This window comes from Argentina silus (assembly GCF_951799395.1).
Source record: "Argentina silus genome assembly, chromosome: X".
Lineage (NCBI taxonomy): Eukaryota > Metazoa > Chordata > Actinopteri > Argentiniformes > Argentinidae > Argentina > Argentina silus.
In genome coordinates, this window is record NC_139653.1 from 38,562,270 (window position 1) to 38,582,477 (window position 20,208).

General features: G+C 45.8%; 1 protein-coding gene across 1 annotated transcript in view; it reads left to right on the forward strand.

The window, feature by feature from the left end:
• sik2b (salt-inducible kinase 2b) overlaps positions 1–20,208 on the forward strand; it is a gene marked incomplete at its 5' end in the record, with an annotated part of 29,144 nt that overhangs the window by 4,354 nt on the left and 4,582 nt on the right. The window contains 10 exons of the mRNA XM_083695809.1: positions 1,227–1,290; positions 5,154–5,315; positions 9,915–10,039; positions 11,447–11,570; positions 13,505–13,728; positions 14,006–14,158; positions 14,779–14,937; positions 16,882–17,113; positions 17,317–17,601; positions 19,876–20,045. Coding sequence (XP_083551935.1) covers positions 1,227–1,290; positions 5,154–5,315; positions 9,915–10,039; positions 11,447–11,570; positions 13,505–13,728; positions 14,006–14,158; positions 14,779–14,937; positions 16,882–17,113; positions 17,317–17,601; positions 19,876–20,045 — 1,698 coding nt within the window. The remainder of the gene's footprint in view (positions 1–1,226; positions 1,291–5,153; positions 5,316–9,914; positions 10,040–11,446; positions 11,571–13,504; positions 13,729–14,005; positions 14,159–14,778; positions 14,938–16,881; positions 17,114–17,316; positions 17,602–19,875; positions 20,046–20,208) is intronic.

The window sequence follows — 20,208 nt, forward strand, 5'->3', positions numbered from 1 at the left end:
AGCACACAGAAATTCCTATTTTGGTTTCCTTTCTTGATCTTCATTAATGTAGCCTTGTATCCGTAGACCTATCCAGGACCTTTTCTAATGGGTTAGTAAACATCTCCACACAATCTAGCTGACCTTCCCCCAGTCCAAGACCTTCAAAGCTATCAGATCTAAGAGTTAATAAATAACCAACTGACTGAACCGGCTGAGTTGCGGTGTGTCATGGTGCTGGGGAGAATTTCAACAGAGTTAGCACTTTAGGGTCCTGTCCTGTGTGTGCAGCTGGGGTACAGCTTTGTCCAGCTACACAGCTTTACTGAGCTCAGAGCAGCTCCTAGTCCACACTACAGCCCAGCCCAGATAGCTGACTCCTTTTTCGGGGTGACTTCACTTCATTATGTAAGACTTTAGGTCACTTTGGTTGTTTGGAATGTGAATAGCAGTTTGTTATTATTACACAACCGTATGGCAGGGGTCCAGTGTGTGTGTCTGTGTGTGTGTGTGTGTGTGTGTGTGTCTGTGTGTGTGTGTCATTATTTCCAGCAGCTCGTCCATTCCAACACCATGGGTCAGTTAGTCATCATGTCCCTTCAGACCTCATAAACAGACAGGGCAGCACCGCATGGTTCTTGCTCTCATCACTAACACCACACTATAGTGAGGGTTGTGGATGAATGATGTAGCATATTAGAGGTGTGCTGAGCAACAGGGTTGGTTTGGTAGTTCAGTTGGATTTTAGTAATACTTGGTGTGGTATTCCAGTGTGAATGTATGAATGTTTCTGATTCATTCTTTCTCCTCCTCCACATTTAGCTCCATTCATGTCTCTATCTAATTCTGGTGGCCGCCCCCACATGGCTGCTCCAGCAGTAGGCCTGCTGTGTTCTCTATCATTTCTCTGTCAGGACTGGGGGTGGAGGAACCATTCACACATGGAACACCATTCCCATTCACTAAGATCTTCTCTATGTTTAACAGTTTAATGTCTTTTCATTTATTTGCAGATGGCAATATGATCTGATGTGTATTATTGTGCTGCATTTTCTTTGCTGATCAGTGTTCTCTCTCTCTCTCTCTCTCTCTCTCTTTCTCTCCTTCCTTCTTTCCTTCTCTCTTTCTTTCCTTCTCTCCCTCCCTCATTATCTTCTTCCTTCCCTCTCTCCCTCCTTCCCTATCACCATCCTTACTTTTCTTATTCCCACAATCTCTCCTTCCTCCCTTCTCTCCCTCTTTCACAGGTGATGGAGACTAAGAACATGCTGTATCTAGTGACAGAGTATGCCAAGAACGGGGAGATCTTTGGTGAGTGATTGATCGAGATGTTACATAAGTTAAGGCCCAGAGAAACCATATTCCATCAGGTGAATTGGTCTTGTTAGCACTCACCTTTTGGAAGTTGGATGAATTCATGATTGGAAAGTGCATTTGACTGGCTCTCAGCAGAAGTGAACAACCCACCCCCCCCCCCCCCCCCCCCCTCCCCAGTCTCTACCCCTCTTTGTTGCACTTAGTTTCTGCCTCAAATTTAACACGGCTTTCGAAAAAAGGTGAGAAGAAAAACTGGGAGCCGAGGTTATATCACACGTATCTCTCCTGAGACCCAACCCTCACTGTTAGTGTGTTTAAATGCTTACTTTCACTGAATCATCAAAGGTTGCTTGAGGGTGTGCACGAAGGATTTCATAAACATGTGGAAGCTCAACAAGCAGTTACTGCGCCAGAGACGGTATTGCTGTGTTTAAAAGAGGGAATGGACAGACACACAGAGGAGAGGTTAGGAGAAGGATGAATAAGTGACTTGTTGGTTACTGCTAGAAGAAGAGAAATCCAGAGTAGTGACTCAGAGTAGTGACTCAGAGTGGTGACTCAGAGTAGTGACTTAGAACTTATCTTGATGAACCATAGAGCTATGTTGTGCACTCTATCGTAAGCAGACACGGCAGTGTCCTCCAATAAGAACTGGTGCTGGCAGGGGCCACCATGTTGGTTATATTACAACAACAGTTTATGTTTCTCACTTTAGGAGAACAGAGGGAGCAAAGAAACTGTCTGACACGTGAAGCCTCCAACTGTCCGTCATAAACAAAGTGAAATCTTGTAGGAACATTAAGTTGTTAGCCGTTCTCCTAGTCCATTGAAAATGCATTCAGAGAGAGAGAGAGAGAGAGAGATGTGTCTGCCAGTGTCTAGGTCCTACAGAGGCCAGTAGTCAGAGATAGCACTTTTGACTGCACTGTAGACACTGATGTTGACTACCCTGTTGTTGTGGGTGAATGTGACTAACCTTCTGGAAATGTACACATTATTAACATGTTTGATGATAACACATTGGTCAATTGGTCAATGTGTTAAGAGCATGTTTAAAAATCAATTCCAATTCAGAGTGTTTGCAGAGGCACGGAAACAAAAAGAAATCTGATTGTCACGCTGTTGCACTGTCCTCATTGCACAATATGATATTTCTACACAACACATTTGTCATCAACAGAATTGCAATTTTGAGCACCAGCACACTAGCTTACATAGGCAAGCATAATCATAATGTCCTGTTTGTTTTCACATCTATAAACGACTTATAAACCTATTCTATAGATCCACCTGTCCATGCTCGGTTCTTTATAGACTAGGCCTCAGGCTGTGTCTGTCCAGCTGTGCCCCAGTGTCTGCTCCAGGGGCACAAGGCAGCTCTGCCAACCTGTCTGCTTCACAGCCTCACTGCTGCAGGATGGATCAAACCTGGAAATTGGGTCAAACTCAAATACTAAGGAGCTGCAGAACGGAGGAAGAGAAGATGAGAGGGGAGAAGGGGGGGGGGGTGGTAGTGGGAGAGAGAGAGAGAGAGAGAGAGATTTGAATTTGGAAGTGTGGGAAATGTATGCCATACATATTTAAGATAACACGACAGGAGAGACCAAGGGAAAGAGGATACGGCTGTAGCAACTGACTCACCGACGAGAGAGAGAGAGAGAGAGAGAGAGAGAGAGAGAGAGAGAGAGAGAGAGAGAGAGAGAGAGAGAGAGAGAGAGAGAGAGAGAGAGAGAGAGAGAGAGAGAGAGAGAGAGAGAGAGAGAGAGAGAGAGAGAGAGAGAGAGAGAGAGATTCATATTGTCTGTCAACCTCTATTGTCTTCTCAACTCCAGCAGGAAAGGCTTTAGTGCCATCCTCTTATACCTTACCGGATGTATGTTAAAATGATACAACAGAACGGTTGCTTCTGTGACAGGAGAACAGGTTGTGGAGTATACAGTGCCCTGTTTAAGTAATGGGACATTGAAGCATTTTCTCTTTTTTTGGCTCTATACTCTTTGGATAGAGTAAGAGCCAAAACGATGAACACTGTCCCATTACTTGCACAGGGCACTGTAGTTGAAGGAGAGTAGGTGGATGGAGAGAGCAAAAGAGTAGATGAATAGACTATCCTCTGTGCAGCCTCCCTGTGTCTCTGCTGTCTGGACACAGGCCAGCGGGCTGATATACGGACGCTCATCCTACTTGTGCTCCCTTACAAACCTGAGCAGCTGTTAGTAGCTGAGAGAGAGAGAGGGGAACAGAGAGAGAGTGACAGACAGACAGACAGACAGACAGAGAGAGAGAGAAACACACACAGAGAGAGGTGCTGTTTTCTAACACCCTGTGACTCATGCCTCTCTCTCCCAGAATGCATCAGTGAGCCTGTGTCAATGTCGTTGCCCCCGTCTGACATTGAAGAGTGTTAGTCATCCATCCACTGGTATGATGCCATCAGCTCTCTGTGGCGTTAGCAGCATTAGCAGAGCAGCACTCACTGCCTCTGAAAGGAACCGCTTACACACTAATGGCTTGTTTGGCAAATAACCTTCAGTAGAATAGATAAAGATAGACACTACATTTATGCCTGTTTTTTTTTTTATTTATGTGGAACTGTCAATGCAATAGAAATATTTTATCTGAGCGACCTTTCTACTGTTCAACAGGCCAGTTTATTGTGTCTGCTAAACCAAACAGCCATCACTATTCCAAAGTCCATGGTGTGCTTGTGCATGTATGTGTTTGAGAGCGGAACGATCTTCAGGGCTCTTCGACACATTCCCATGCCAAGTGTGTTTTTTGATTAGCGTAGCGACATGAAAGTCCTCCTCCGTCAGAAGAGGTAGCTTTATGGAATGTAGCAGCAGCTATCTAATCAGTCCTGCTTCTCTCATTCCCTCTCTAGTTAACCATTTATCAAACACATGTCTGTAGCACCCCTCTGGGATCTCTACGGTGTATTTGAGACATATACACTTGCATGCGCTCATGGCTGTATAAGAGAGAATATGACACTAATGTTTTCTGAACCATAGTTGAAGGAGTGAAGATTCCCATGTGGCAGAGGAAACTAACTAACACAGATTTTGATTGGTTGCAGGAAAAGAGCCTCATAGTTCACAATAGTGTCCCAATGAGACGACAAAACCAGGGGGGTGGGTGTGTATAGACTTGGAAAACCATTGCAGCAGAAACAGTGAAGTTGGGTCATTTTGGCCCTTACTCCTGCTCCTCTCCCTGGCTGCCGTCTTATTATTTACTCTTTTGGCCAAAATGTGCCCTTGTACACTCCTCTCATGGATTCAAAAACAATGGACTGGTATAAGCAATGTGGTGCAATCTCTCCCCAGCCGTGCTTGCACCAATCCAATGCTTTTCAGTGCATGAGGGCAAGTGAACTGGTGCACACCTCAGCCAGAATGGTAGAGAATCTGATTGCGGCCCCACTCCCTCCCTCCCTCCCTCCCTCCCTCCCTCATGCCCTCCCCCCTGATGTGATCATACAGCAGTAGGCCAGTTCTCAGAACCCTGGCTGCCCTTCTGTCTTTTAACCATGATGACACCATGCTGGATGTTCTCTGGTTCCTCCTCAACACCCCCCCCCCCCCCACCCCCCATGGACATACTGTACAATGTGTTCTGCAAATATGGCAAAAAAATACATGTAACTGTATAACTGTTCAGTCACGAGCAGAGAATACTTTTAGTGAGCCAGTGTAGCAACTATTGGTCCAGACTATATTAGTAAGACTTGGACCATTCATGTGCATACAAACTCCAAATGAGACTGGTAGACAGCAGAATACCAGTAGATGCCTCTAAACCGTCTGTCTCTCTTCCTCTCTTCCTTTCTCCTCCTCCTCCTCTCTGTCTCTTAGACTACCTAGCCAAGCATGGTCGTCTGAGTGAGCTGGAGGCGCGGAGGAAGTTTTGGCAGATCCTGTCTGCGGTGGAGTACTGCCACAACCGTAACATTGTCCACAGAGACCTGAAGGCTGAGAACCTGCTATTGGACGGACACATGAACATCAAGATAGCAGGTAGGTAGCCGACTATACCAGGCCATCGTAGGACACATGAAAATCCCAAATAGCCAGTAGCATCATATACATGAGGTAATGTAGAATGTGAACAGAAATCAATGCGTAAACTGTAAATCCAGTCATTAGTGCAGGAAGTGTATTTTTTTCTCCTCTCCTCTCTCACACACACACACTCACACTCTCTCACACACACACTCCGTGGGCAGGGGACGACGACGACGACAATAAAGTATGATTATTGTTCATCTTGAGGAATGTCTATGCACTTGAGCAGGCCATTGACACAGTGTTGAGATGTGACCATAGCCTGCTAGTGCTAGCGGCTGAGGCCTGTCCCAGAGGCTGCATTCCAGTCCACAGACTTGTCCCCTTCCCTTTGCCCTTGTTCACTCTAAGATCTAATACCACAGCATAGGTTTAAGCTGCAGCGCTCTCCTATGTTTCCAAATAGAACGCCCAGCAGGAGCTGAGGCTTGTGTCTGGTTGGTCCCCAGGCTGGGGGCTGCTGGGTAGTATCATGAGGATGGCATTCTGGGTATTATCACCAGGATGGCATTTAGAGGCGGCCAGTGAGAATGTCCCCCTGCGTCCCTGAGCGGGGCAGGGCACGTAGGAGTGGTCGGAGCTGTTGATCAGACACTGTGACAGGATGTCCACATGCTACACTATCCCTGGCCAATAGGGGGCTGACACTGACATATAGACCTTACTGGCCTTCGTGGAAGCCTCTCTACCCTGATTTTGCGTGTGTGTGGGTGCATGCACAAGAGTGTGTGCGTATGGGTGTGTTCTTAACAAGGCATTATTGCCCCCATAATGACTCAGATGTAATTGTTGAAAGGGTACACTTAATTTTGGCAAGGGAACAGTGAAAACAACATTACCTGTGATGATTACATGGTTCCAGATCCATCAGGCAGGCAAGGACACTGGTACATCCTGTGCTTGTCTGAGATGATGATGGCTGCCCACCCACCCACAGCTAACTATCCTGGGTTATGTTCTATACCTACAGCCTGTTTAGCCCACACATTCACACATTCTGCAGAGATTGAAGACATTGACAATTGGTTAAATTATTCTGCCGGCAGTGTGAAGATCTTCTGCACACACACACACACACACACACACACACACACATGCGCGCGCGCGCGCGCATACACACACTCCCTCTGTGAGTATCTCTGCCCCGCACCATACCTCTTTCCCTTCAGTGATATTTAACCCCTGGTTAAGCCTAGCTCTAGCAGACTGAAGGACATGTTATTTCATCTTCAGATGAGAAGACGAATACACTGCCACAACTGGTTACCTTATAAAGGTATCCTGGAGGGCCAGGTCATCTAATCTCTCTGAAGCTCCACAGAGCAGCGGTCAGTCAAAGAAAGGTCAACCAACTGCCTGGCAACGAGGGAGGGCGGGCGGGCGTGCGGGCAGCAGGAGGGATGGGGGGAGGGTTGGCCTTTATGTTTCCACTTCAAAGGCCTCAAAGAGGAAGGGAGAAAGAGAGGGAGAGAGTTAAGTCCAGGACAGCACAGCACGTTCTGAGAGAAGGACAGATCTGTCATGTACTTTATCTAAAACCTCTTAATAACACTAAGAGCTGTTCTGTAACTGCAACCATGCTGTATGTTACTGCAACCATGCTGTATGTTACTGCAACCATGCTGTATGTAACTGCAACCATGCTGTATGTTACTGCAACCATGCTGTATGTAACTGCAACCATGCTGTATGTTACTGCAACCATGCTATATGTAACTGCAACCATGCTGTATGTTACTGCAACCATGCTGTATGTTACTGCAACCATGCTGTATGTAACTGCAACCATGCTGTATGTTACTGCAACCATGCTGTATGTAACTGCAACCATGCTGTATGTTACTGCAACCATGCTGTATGTTACTGCAACCATGCTGTATGTAACTGCAACCATGCTGTATGTAACTGCAACCATGCTGTATGTAACTGCAACCATGCTGTATGTTACTGCAACCATGCTGTATGTTACTGCAACCATGCTGTATGTTACTGCAACCATGCTGTATGTAACTGCAACAACAACATTGACCACAGAATTGTTCCTCAAGCCTCAATATCACAACAGGGCCAATTTCTTGTTTTACTGGGTATACCAGCATAGTAAACTCTATGTTAGCCTGCACAAAGATAGACAAAAGATGCGTGTCCCAGTGAGAACTGTCCCAGTGAGAATATTTTGCAAAGGGATGGGGACCCCCACCCTGACTAGAGTGCTCCTCTGGGTGGCCTGCGGTGTTGGAGTGTTGGGGCAGTGACGTCAGCCGGCCTGCTCAGTATTCAGCACATGAAGTGGGTCAGCTAATCTAATAAACCATCTCTACTCTGCCTGCTTCTCTCACCTCCATACTCAATCTTTACCTCTACTATTACATCCTCCCTTCCTCTCTCACTCTTTACCTCCCTCCCTCTGTCTGCTTCTCACCATCAGATTATTACCTACCTGCTAGCTAGGCCTCCTGCCCGTATCTCTGATACACATCTTATAATGCCAGCTCACCTAGAGATAACAGCAATGATGACATCATAAACCTAGCTGTGTCATCAGGCCCTACTCACCTTTGACCTGTTCCAAAACCACTCTTCACCTCGGTCGTCACGTGACCCTGTTCCAGATCTGTTCTGGGTAGATCTTGTTGTTGCAGCATGTCTGAGCCAGCCATCCTCACTCAGCATTGCACAGCCCCAGCATTAGTACGATAGAAATAGAAGGATATGCGTAGATTCGTGTTGATTTTAGATTAGTGTTATGAAACACAGTGAGTGTTGTGTGTGACGTGTGTGTGTGTGCTGTAGTGAGAGGATAGAGAAAGAAGCATTGTATTGTATTGGAAAGGGGTTAAGCTGTAGCATTGTATAGTGTTGGACTAGAGCTCTTAAGAAACTAAAGGGGTTTACTGAGCTGCGGAATACTGCTGTGTTGCACATGCTGTACAGTAGTCCTAGTCCAGCCCACCTGACCCCATTATATAAGGCAGCAGTTTTTATCATTATATTTGTTTGTTTTGCAATGCATTTTCCCTTGGTTTTGTGTAACTGCTGTGATGGTATGATGTAAAAATGTTTTAAAGAGTCCAACCTGTATATCATCAGATTTGGTTACAACTGACTAGGTCCCTCTGCTATTGGGCTCCACAGATTCATGGTATGGTATTTCCTATACTCCAGGGCAACAATGCCGTCAACAAGTTTAGTCAAATGTGAATCCTTGTAGGCCTGAACAAGTAAAGGAAATGACAGACAAGAGAGAGAGACTGAGGTACAGACTCAGAGAATGAGGGAGAGGAAGAAAAGGATTGTGAGCAAGCAACTTGACAAAGGCAACTTTACATTTGGCAGTACTAATACATTACAGAGCTGCCCTAAGTAGTATTTTAATGAAAGGCAGACCTGTGTTCTCAGAGTTGTTCTGATGATCAAGTGTGAGTTCTGAACTCTCCCAGGGACCAATCAGAACAGAACACAGTTATATTATGACCTCATGTCCGTCTCCCGGGAAATGACATGACATGGAGGCTCGTGTTCTCAACACACAAAAATGTGGATTACATATCGCATTGTATAAAGCTGCAGGCTCTCAAGACATTCATATTCAAACATAGGACTAGTCTACCTGTGTAGTTGTTTTTGTTTAAGTTTAGATTGCTGTAGAGTATTGTGTGTGTGTGTGTGTGTGTGTGTGTATGTGTGTGTGTGTCTATACATGCTTGTTGTATGTATCTTGTTTGCATTGAACAGATGTACTGTAGAAATGTACTGAATTTTGCAACACTGCTAGACTGATCGGAGACAGGCGCTTCAGTCTGTGGGCTGTGCGAAGTTTTGGACTGAGCATGTAGAGCAATTCCCAAACACGAGAAGACTGGCATGTTCAGATTAACACACAAGTGAATCTAGGTTCACTCACATGAACACAATTAAAACAAACACGCGTTCCCTCCTGACAAATGAACACTGTCATCATTACCTGAGAATGGACTTCGTATGAACCTAACTTTTCTGCAATTTCTCTAATTAGAAGGGAAAAAGATCACTGTGTGTATGCTCTGTTCATATCCAAGAAGTAAGAAAAATGTTATTGAAAAGAAAGAGTATGCACTTCTATAGCCCTATAATAAGCACTTAAATTAAAAATAATTTATTGTATTAATTTAAGGTGTTTTATATGAATATAGCGGTGTTTGTGTGTTGTTTTAAAAGTGTATGCAGTTATCGGAGGAATAGGGGGCCAGACGTACAACATTTTGAACGTCTGGCCCCCTTAAGAGTATAGTTGAATAGCCCTGCTCTAGGCTTCTATTCTGGAATCTATCTATTCAGATTCAAGTCAGATTCCATTCTTCAGAAATGGCTTCATTTGTTTATTCCTCAAATCCCACCTATCGCCATCCACAATGAGGGAGAGAATGAAAAGTGTATAAACTACTGGTCTGTTTTAAAAGCATAGATTTTGTCAGACTTTTAAACCGTTCTAACAGGGCTGTGTGCTTGAGTCCAGGTTAGAGGGTATGTTGGTGTTAACCCTGTCTCTCTCCCTCTTTCCTCCCTATGTAGATTTTGGGTTTGGGAACTTCTTCCAGCCAGGCGAGCCCCTGGCCACCTGGTGTGGCAGCCCCCCCTACGCTGCCCCTGAGGTGTTTGAAGGCCAGCAGTATGAGGGACCGCAGCTTGACATCTGGGTAAGACCATAAATAGATATACAGTGCCCTCCGTAATTATTGGGACAGTGAAGCATTTATTCTTCTTTTGGCTCTATGCTCCAAAAGTTTTGACTATGTATAGAAAGTGTTGTCATTTCTAAATGGTGAAACTAATATGTACACAAATACCCTCAAATAAAAGCTGAGAATCTCTACTTTAACCTCAGTAATTGTTTGATTTAAAATCCAAACTACAGAGGGCACTGTAGATAGACGGATAGATTTGATCTTTGATGATGCAGCGTGTAGCGTCATCATTCCCATGAGGTAATTGATCTCTCTCAATTCTAGCCACAGCTCCACTGTAATAATAAGAACTTCGTATTGTAATAAAACTAACAACCCTTGTTCTCTTCAAAGGGTAGAGATCATGTGAGGAGTTAGATTTCTCAACCTGTGTAGAACCATATAGGCCTACTTGCCTGTCCCTCACTCATAGATATAATCCCACTGTAGAACCATATAGGCCTACTTGCCTGTCCCTCTCACATAGATATAATCCCACTGTAGAACCATATAGGCCTACTTGCCTGTCCCTCTCACATAGATATAATCCCACTGTAGAACCATATAGGCCTACTTGCCTGTCCCTCTCTCATAGATATAATCCCACTGTAGAACCATATAGGCCTACTTGCCTGTCCCTCTCACATAGATATAATCCCACTGTAGAACCATATAGGCCTACTTGCCTGTCCCTCTCACATAGATATAATCCCACTGTAGAACCATATAGGCCTACTTGCCTGTCCCTCTCACATAGATATAATCCCACTGTAGAACCATATAGGCCTACTTGCCTGTCCCTCTCTCATAGATATAATCCCACTGTAGAACCATATAGGCCTACTTGCCTGTCCCTCTCACATAGATATAATCCCACTGTAGAACCATATAGGCCTACTTGCCTGTCCCTCTCACATAGATATAATCCCACTGTAGAACCATATAGGCCTACTTGCCTGTCCCTCTCACATAGATATAATCCCACTGTAGAACCATATAGGCCTACTTGCCTGTCCCTCTCACATAGATATAATCCCACTGTAGAACCATATAGGCCTACTTGCCTGTCCCTCTCTCATAGATATAATCCCACTGTAGAACCATATAGGCCTACTTGCCTGTCCCTCTCACATAGATATAATCCCACTGTAGAACCATATAGGCCTACTTGCCTGTCCCTCTCACATAGATATAATCCCACTGTAGAACCATATAGCCTGTGTTGCCCTCTCACACACTGTACCACTGGCTGCCATTGATCTGGTTGCTTGTATTATGATATAACAGTTGTTCCCAGCTGCTGCCCTGTGTCTGATATATAGAAGATGAAGTTGGTTTTCTTTTCATTGCTCACAAACACTGTGTTTGTGTGTCCCTCAGAGTATGGGGGTGGTGCTGTATGTGCTGGTGTGTGGTGCCCTGCCCTTCGATGGCCCCACCCTACCTGTGCTCCGACAGCGTGTGCTGGAGGGAAGGTTCCGGATCCCCTACTTCATGACTGAAGGTGAGATTCCGGGCCTGTCCCAACACTTTCAACTTGCTCCATTCCTTCCTCCTTTCCTTATGGTTGTCAAAGCGAGCTCTCACTGCCGATAGGTCTGTTCTTGGGTTGGGAGGGAATATATGATAACCAGAACTAGGACTGCTGGCTGGCCAAATACTCTATGTAACTCCAGAGCTGGGCTTGTTTCATTACATAACCCAGGGGGAGAGCCAGGGATTGCTCCAACAGCTTGCCCCCCCCTTCTCTCTCTCTTTCTCTCTGCAGGGGGGTGGGATGCAGCCTGGGTCAACATGCTTTGTTCCAGACCTTGAAACAATTAGGCCATGTAGAGAATGTAGGAGTGTAACATTAGCCTCCTGCCTCCCCCCAAACCAGGCCTGTTCCCTCAACCTACAGAACTGAGTGTGCCGTTTGCTCCGCATGAGCGTGTCTTTCCTCCGCCTGAGTGTGTCTCCCCTCCGCATGTACTCCTAGACACTAGCAAACTAGAGGTTACGAATGTATGAAGGAGATGAGGGAGACCTCTCACTATGGGACATGCATTCTATTTTACCTATTCGCTGTAAACCTTATTCGGTCATGCCTGGTACTGGCCGATGACCCTTGCTGGCATGTAGCCTTGCCTAGTGCCCAGCCTGTAAAGGCTCATGCATAACATGCTCATTTATTCTGAAAACCACTCTTCACAAGCTGAGTGCAAGAGGGGCAATGAGGTAAGGAGTCTTCCTCACCTCCTTCAGAGAACCTGGGTTACATTCATAACCTGTAGTTCTCTTTCAGTCGACTCGGTTCGACACCTCACTATGGGACCCTGACACATGTTCCGATTGCCTGGCCTGAACAGAAACCAGTAAGAATACAAGGATGTACCTCATCCACATCACACAGTCTCCCCCAGGACTGTGTGTGCCACGAACAGCATGGTCACGTCCAGGCTGTAAAACCTTTGCAAGGTATGTGGAGAAGCCCAGCTGCCTGCGGTACATGTGTATCATATCGTTTGCCCTTAACAAGCAGGTGCTGTAAGAAGGAGAGGATTGCAGAGAGAGGGCTCTGAAAGGGCACCATCTTGTGGCTTTCACACCACACCTCAAAGAGCCTCCATTTCAGGTCGTAAGACACCTGGTGGATGGCGCCCTAGCGCTCTGAAGAGTGCTCACTCGAGCTAGCAATAGTCGGATTAGTCATGTGCTCAAGTCGTTTAATAACAAATAATGCGCAAGATAGGCAACTGTCCCGGTGGTTAGCCGAAGCTCACACTAGGGATCTAGATAGCGTTACACAAGGTTACCAGCTGACCATCCAGAGTGTGTGTCCCATAGTGAGGGGTCAAACCGGGTCGACTGAAAGAGAGCTCCTAGTAGATCTAAGTGGACTGGACAGGTATAAGCAATATCTCAGTAGTTCCACCTTGCCCTCTGACACTAGGCCAGGTTCAACATTGTCTACCTTTCTTATCCAATCCACACAGAATTGTATTTGTGGTACACAAGGGTTCAATAATGTAGTGTAGGGGATGAGGGAAGGGGATAGAGACAGCCTGGGTGGGTAGCTTTGGAGCTGTAGAGCAGAGGTGAGATGGGTTGAGACACAGACGCACAGCCTCAGCCAGGGGTAGTAATCCTGTTAGGAACCAGCCACGTGTGACGTCAACCTCAGCTAGGCGCAAGCTAGAGGTGAGGACTCATCCAGAGGGGGGGAGGAGGGAGGGAGCCAGGGAGAGAGAGAGACTGCTGTGCACTGTTGCCTATTCCTTTCTGCTCTGTACTCACAGTCCTGTCACTCTCACCACCACCCGGGGGGGTGGTGGTATGTGTAATGCCGATGTTTTATTCACACAGAGAACACACACTCTGTCTTTTGTGTCTCTCTGGCTTTCTTACCAGAGATCACACTTTGACACTCTCATATCTCTCTCTCACACCCCCCCCCAGACTGTGAGCATCTGATCAGGAGGATGTTGGTGTTGGACCCTTCTAAGCGTTTGACCGTAGCCCAGATTAAGGAACATAAGTGGATGGTGTTGGACGTGCCAGTGCAGAGGCCCGTGTTGTACCAGCAAACACCAGCCGAGGGGGATGTGGGAGTGGGAGAGTACAGCGAACAGGTCCTCCGACTGATGCACAGCCTGGGCATCGACCAACACAAGACTGTCGAGGTGATGACTAACACTTAAACACCATACACCATCTTCTCCTGTACACCTGAAAAACCTCAGTCTTTATGTATTGTATTGATTAATCTAGTACCCCACTGCAGTGATGAAATACAAGAGAAACCTGTTTTGGTCAATGGAAATATTACAATAAGACTTTTATTGTAGATAATAAAGATAATAGATAATAAAGAGATAGTATACCCAAATGATCCTAGAAAGTAGCATATAAACTTCGAGAACCGTGTTTTTAATCCTGTGTGTTCTGTCCTCTCCCCAGTCTCTTCAGAACAAGAGTTATAACCACTTTGCTGCTATCTACTTCCTTCTTGTGGAGAGAATGAAAGCCCACCGCTGTAGTTTCCCAGTGGAACAGCGTCTCGACGCACGCCAGCGACGACCCAGCACCATCGCAGAGCAAACTGTCGTCAAGGTAACCCCCGTCTGCCACTGAGTGTCAGCGCCTGGGAGCTCCTCCAGGCTCAATTAGCATCAGTGTCAGATCAAAGAACAGTTATTCACACCTGGACCATCAAACAACATGTATTCATTCACTCTTCCTCTTTCTCCTCCACACACACCCCTGTCTGTCTATCTCTCTTCCTGTCGCTACCCCTTCACCTGCCTCATGTTTATCTCATCTCTTTTTCTCTTCCTTACTTTCTCTCTTTCACCCTCTCCCCGTCATTGGCTGTGTTCTTGTCATCCCTTTATCTCTTCTTCTCTTCTTCACTTTATCTCTTCTTCTCTTCTTCACTTTATCTCTTCTTCACTTTATCTCTTCTTCACTTTATCTCTTCTTCTCTTCTTCACTTTATCTCTTCTTCTCTTCTTTACTTTCTCTTCTCTTCTTCACTTTATCTCTTCTTCTCTTCTTCACTTTATCTCTTCTTCTCTTCTTCACTTTATCTCTTCTTCTCTTCTTTACTTTCTCTTCTCTTCTTCACTTTATCTCTTCTTCTCTTCTTCACTTTATCTCTTCTTCTCTTCTTCACTCTATCTCTTCTTCACACCATCTCTCTGACCCTTTCCATGTTATCTCCTCTCCCCCAGTCAACCAGTGGTTCTGGCCAGGTGGGGCTCCTCCCCCAGGGTGTGCGTCTCCTGCGTTCCCCTGCCCTTCTTCCAGCCTCCTCAGATGCCTTCACCTTCCCTCACTCAACATGTCCGCCAGAGCACAGCCTCATGGTTGAGGACGTAGGAACACCTAAAGTAAGTCAACACAAACCTTACCCTCAATCCTTACTCCTAGGCTACAGTAACTCATCTCAACCCTAACCATAACAAAGTATGTCTTTTGGAGATGTATTCATGTTGATCTAAGCCTCACTAAATTAGTCACCTAACTCGATTTGTTGGTTTATTTAGATCACTAACCTGAATATGGGTTGTTAGTAGTGACTAGTTGTCATAACACTAACAATCTATATTTTCTGATTATTAATTTATTATCATAGCTGGCTAGATCATTGATCTGCTTTTTGGAGCAGCCAGCTCAGTTGAGGGTGATTCAGGATAATACTGTCCTGGTAGCAGCTAGCTCCCCACAGCACCTGAACCCTAGAGCGCTCTAACATCACATCACAGCACAGCTGCCTTGCTTACATAACACACTCAATCCTGACACGCACACACACAGCGTGGGCCCATGTGACCCACCCCCCTCTCTCTTTCTCTCTCTTTCTCTAAGTGTCTGTGTTTATCTGAGCCAGTCAGTGACCTTTTCCTGTAGGAAGGACAGGCTGAAGTGCTCCACTGTAGCATTCGTTCCACTGTAGCCTTCCACTTTAGTGGTTTGATGTTCCACTGTAGGTCTGACATTCAACTGTACTCGAGACTTCAGTGATCTAAGCCCAGGAACTGTCACTCTTCTGGCCTGTTTTAAAACAGCCACTACACTATGCACACACCCCATATTTGTTGCGGATTATTAGATTCTTATCACTTTTCCACTTTTCAGGCATTCTTATTAACCTACATAGAACAAGCTGTGTCAGCAGCCTTTTCCGATTCAATCACAGAGCTGTGAGTGTTGTTGTCTGTCTCAATGAATGTGGCAGTCTCTGTTGAACCAGGATTACATAACCTCCCTGTGATCAGACCTCATCCGATGCTTCCTGGACTGTGCTGACATTGTGGCAGGACTGCAGGCTGTGTGTGTGTGTGTGTGTGTGTGTGTGTGTGTGTGTGTGTGTGTGTGTGTGTGTGTGTGTGTTAGTGTGTGTTAGTGTGTGTGTTAGTGTGTGTTAGTGTGTGATGAGCCTGTTGAGTAACAGCATTCCTAACCCAGCACGCTCCAGGAAACTGGGATCAGGAACTGGACAAAGCTGCTCTTTCTGGAGCAGCCCAGGGCTCTGGTTACCCCGGCAACTCATCCAGATGATCCATGTCAGCTAGGGGTGTGTCTGAGTGTCTGATTTTGGTCTGATCTGTGTGTGTGTGTGTGTGTGTGTGTGTGTGTGTGTGTGTGTGTGTGTGTGTGTGTGTGTGTGTGTGTGTGTGTGTGTGTGTGTGTGTGTGTGTGTGTGTGTGTGTGTGTGTGTGTGTGTGTGTGTGTGTGTGTGTGTGTGTGTGTGTGTGTGTGTGTGTGTGTGTGTGTGTGTGTGTGTGTGGTGTGTCTCACAGTTCTTTCAGCCAAAGCACACTTCCTGGCCCTACATTCCAGACTCCCCCGGCCCCCCCTTCTCTCCCAGTGTCTGAGTAACAGAGGGAGAGACGGTTACGGCTGTCAGTTTTGATTCGATAGTTCAAATTAGAATTACATTTGAATGTGAACATTTTGGCAACAAACAGTTATTCAAATTCAAGATATTAAAAAAAGCAAAAAGTAACGTATCTTCAGCACAGTCTCTGATTGGGTGTTTTAAAATGCAATCTCAATAAGTATTTTTAGGTGAAACGCAAGGAAGCTGTTCATCACAATAAAGCTACAATAGTTTCTTCACTTTTTACTGTTAATTTCACAGTTCATGAACAAAATAATTTTTAGAAATGAACATTCAAATGTGAATTGTAGACCAAATTGACGCCAGAAGATGGTGTGTGTGTGTGTCCAGGCTAAGCTGACTGAGTGTAGAGGATGCATTTCTTTCTTAATGGTTTTAGTGAGCTGTGTGTGTGGGTTGAACTGATCCTATGGTCTCTCCCTGCCTGCAGGTGAATGGATGTCTGTTGGACCCCCTGCCTCCCACCGTTCACCGAAAGTCCAGCGTTTCATCGCCTAGCAACATGATGGAGATGTCCATCGATGAGGGCATTGAGACGGAGGAGCCGGACGCTGAGGATGACCCTGCTCACCTCTTCTCAGCTTATCAGACAGCCCGCTTCAGCCAGCGTAGGCACACCCTCTCAGAGGTCACCAACCAGCCTGGAGCCGTCACCAACCAAGGTCCGTCAGCACACATGCATGCCTAAACACACACACAGACACATACACATACACACACACTCAGGGCTGACAGTGATAGTGGTCTTCAGAACCAGCAGCCAGCATGTATAAATATTGTGGAATATATGGTGAATATCATTTTTAAAAGATTGAAAACCAATGTGTATTTTACTGTATGGTGGTCTCTTTCCCGCCCAACTCAGGCAAGTTGTTCAGCCTTGGCCATAACCCCTCACTGGGCAGTGTGGACACTGAGTACGATATGGGCTCCATGCACAGTGACCTCAGCCTACTAGAGGACACCCCCTCCCTCAGCGAGGTGGTACTGGCCAACTCCTCCACTTCACAGATGACCCAGCCCTACCTTAGCGCACGGCCGGCCAATCCTGCCATGCAAGCGCTCAGCGCCCAAAGGAGGGAGGAGCACAATCGTTCACCAATCAGCTTCAGAGAGGGACGTCGCGCCTCTGACACCTCCCTCACTCAAGGTCAGCTCCCTAATCCTCACCCCTAACTCCTAGTCCCTCACCCAAGGATCTTGCAAATTGCCCATACAAACGCCAACAGTGCCCAACATTCTAAAGTTGCAGTTGTTGGCTGTTGTTTTTAGAATGTTGAAAAGGCCAAATGTCATGGCACACAGCGCAAACATTGCCCAACAAAAAACTAATCTTCCATTGTACGTTGGTCAGGGTAGGGTTAATCCCTGGGAAAATATCCAGAATCTACACATTCCATTAGATATCAGAGATTAGTCACTCCCATATTAGTTACAAGTTTGCAGTAGCATTTTAACTAAGGACAGGGTGCTACCTAACTAGCAGACACAGATCATTAGCTGGCCATAAACTATGCAAAACACATTTAACTTCTTGCTGCACATCATAGTCTGTTCTGCCCTCCCTACCATCAACCTGGGCTACAGTCCTCATCAGTCTTGTCCATCTTCCAGTCTGCATTAGATACTGAGATAAATCTGCATAGGTTACACAATAATATCAGACAGGATTGCGCGGGCCGCCTCTGTGATCGGCTATATTGCAATAATCTCCAATCCGCCTACAGTGTTGCAATATTCTCGTTACTGTGTTTTTATATTCTCTGGGACCGCATCAATACAATGTTTCAATATTTGCAGAATGTTTCCTTTCCCTGGCAAATAGCTATGATGCAAAACTGAGCTGCAAGGGCACACACATTATGAGGAAAACCTCTGCATGCAGCAGGCAATTCGAGAAAATCCCCCAAAAATCATACTACCTGAAATGCATATGGTATGTAGGTTTGTGTTGCTGGCTTGGATTAATCTAATCATTTTATTTGTTTTTACCAACTGGCTTCCACTATTTGCAATTTTGTTCCAGAGACCTCTAAGGCCATCTACCATGTTCTGTATGAAAAATATCTCAAGGTCTATATTGATTGATATAAACACAATATCACTCAACACAACACAGAAACAAGCAACTGATGCTGGGCTCTAGGACCGAGCATGTGAACTTGAATACCCACACACTGCGTTTCTATGGAGTCTTTTTTTATTGTTTCTTTTAAACAACTGTATACCACCTCTGTGTGTGGTTGTGCTATGCTTGGCATCATTCTTGTCTATCTAAAAACAGTAAACACCACGCTCAAGCTGGGACCCGTTAACTTATTGATTAAAGACCACATTCCATAACTTTTCATGAGAAGAAATACATACAACATGACTGAATTATGCCATACAACTTATTGTTGTCACCGCACTCGTGTGTCACCTCAGCTGGGCAGCCGTCAGTTGACGACACGCGTGTTTGGCAAGTTTTTAGGACAGTTTGCGTCATGGCATCGGATCGGTAAATAGCGTTCCCTATTGTCGATTCCTGATCCAGAATTTTAGGCAAATGTCAGCCTGATACTGATGCTCGGTGTCGGATCAGTGCCATCTCTATTCGGCACACACCAGTGACACTTTCCACAACTCCAGACTGGCGGCTCACACTGACCCAACACTGTTCAATGTTGGTGTTCGTTGATGTTTGTTGGGGCAATGTGCAAGCACCATAACACCTAAGGTTGAAATCTATAGTTTTAGTCAAGAGCCTTACTTCTGCCGTTTTCAGCGTGGCCAGATAGTGAGGACTCTATAGCCCTAGGCACTAGGACTCTGATCTCTGTTCCTAATGAGACAGACATGACACCCACTGCTGCTGCTCATTCACACCTACACACACACACACACACACACACACACACACACACACACACACACACACACACACACACACACACACAGGCTGGAAGTTGGTTCTCTTCTCTTCTCTCTTCCTGCCACCCCTTGTCTTGTTGGCTGGCAGTGTGGTGATTCAGGTTGTGAATCAGACAGCTCTTTGTGGGTTTAGCCCACGTAACTCTGTTTCAGGTTTGATCCTGAAGCGTGTGAAGTACTTCTCAACGAGAGAGACTAAAATATCAGGAGAGCTTTTTATCCATCTGCCTCTAGAGTCACTAGAGGCTATTTTAATGGCTGCCTGAAACGTCATTGCTAACTCTCTCTCTCTCTCTCTAAAGAGTGTGGATTTTAAATAGCTTCATCAGTAGGATGAGTCAGGAATCATGGTTTAGGGAAGAACTGTCATGAAGCTTTTAGGACAAGGAGATGTATTTTATTACCACGACTGATACACACACACACACACACACACACACAGAGACACACACACACAATTGTTCAGATGATGACTCCTAATGTTGTGTGTTGCTTGGTTGCATTGCGACAGGTTTGGTTGCGTTCCGGCAGCACCTCCAGAACCTGGCACGGACCAAAGGTATCCTGGAGCTCAATAAGGTCCAGATGGTGTACGAACACATGGACTCCGAGGACAACCTCCCTATGGGCCCCCTCAGTCCACACACACACCTACACAACCTACTGGACCCCACACTACAGGTACACACACACACACACACACACACATACACACACACACACACACACACACACACACACACACATATACACCCTGACCTCACTAGGTATCAGCTAGTGCATCAAACAGTGTATTATGTAAGAGAGGAGGCAGCCAATGGCTGGTTGTTTACTGTCAGTTGGT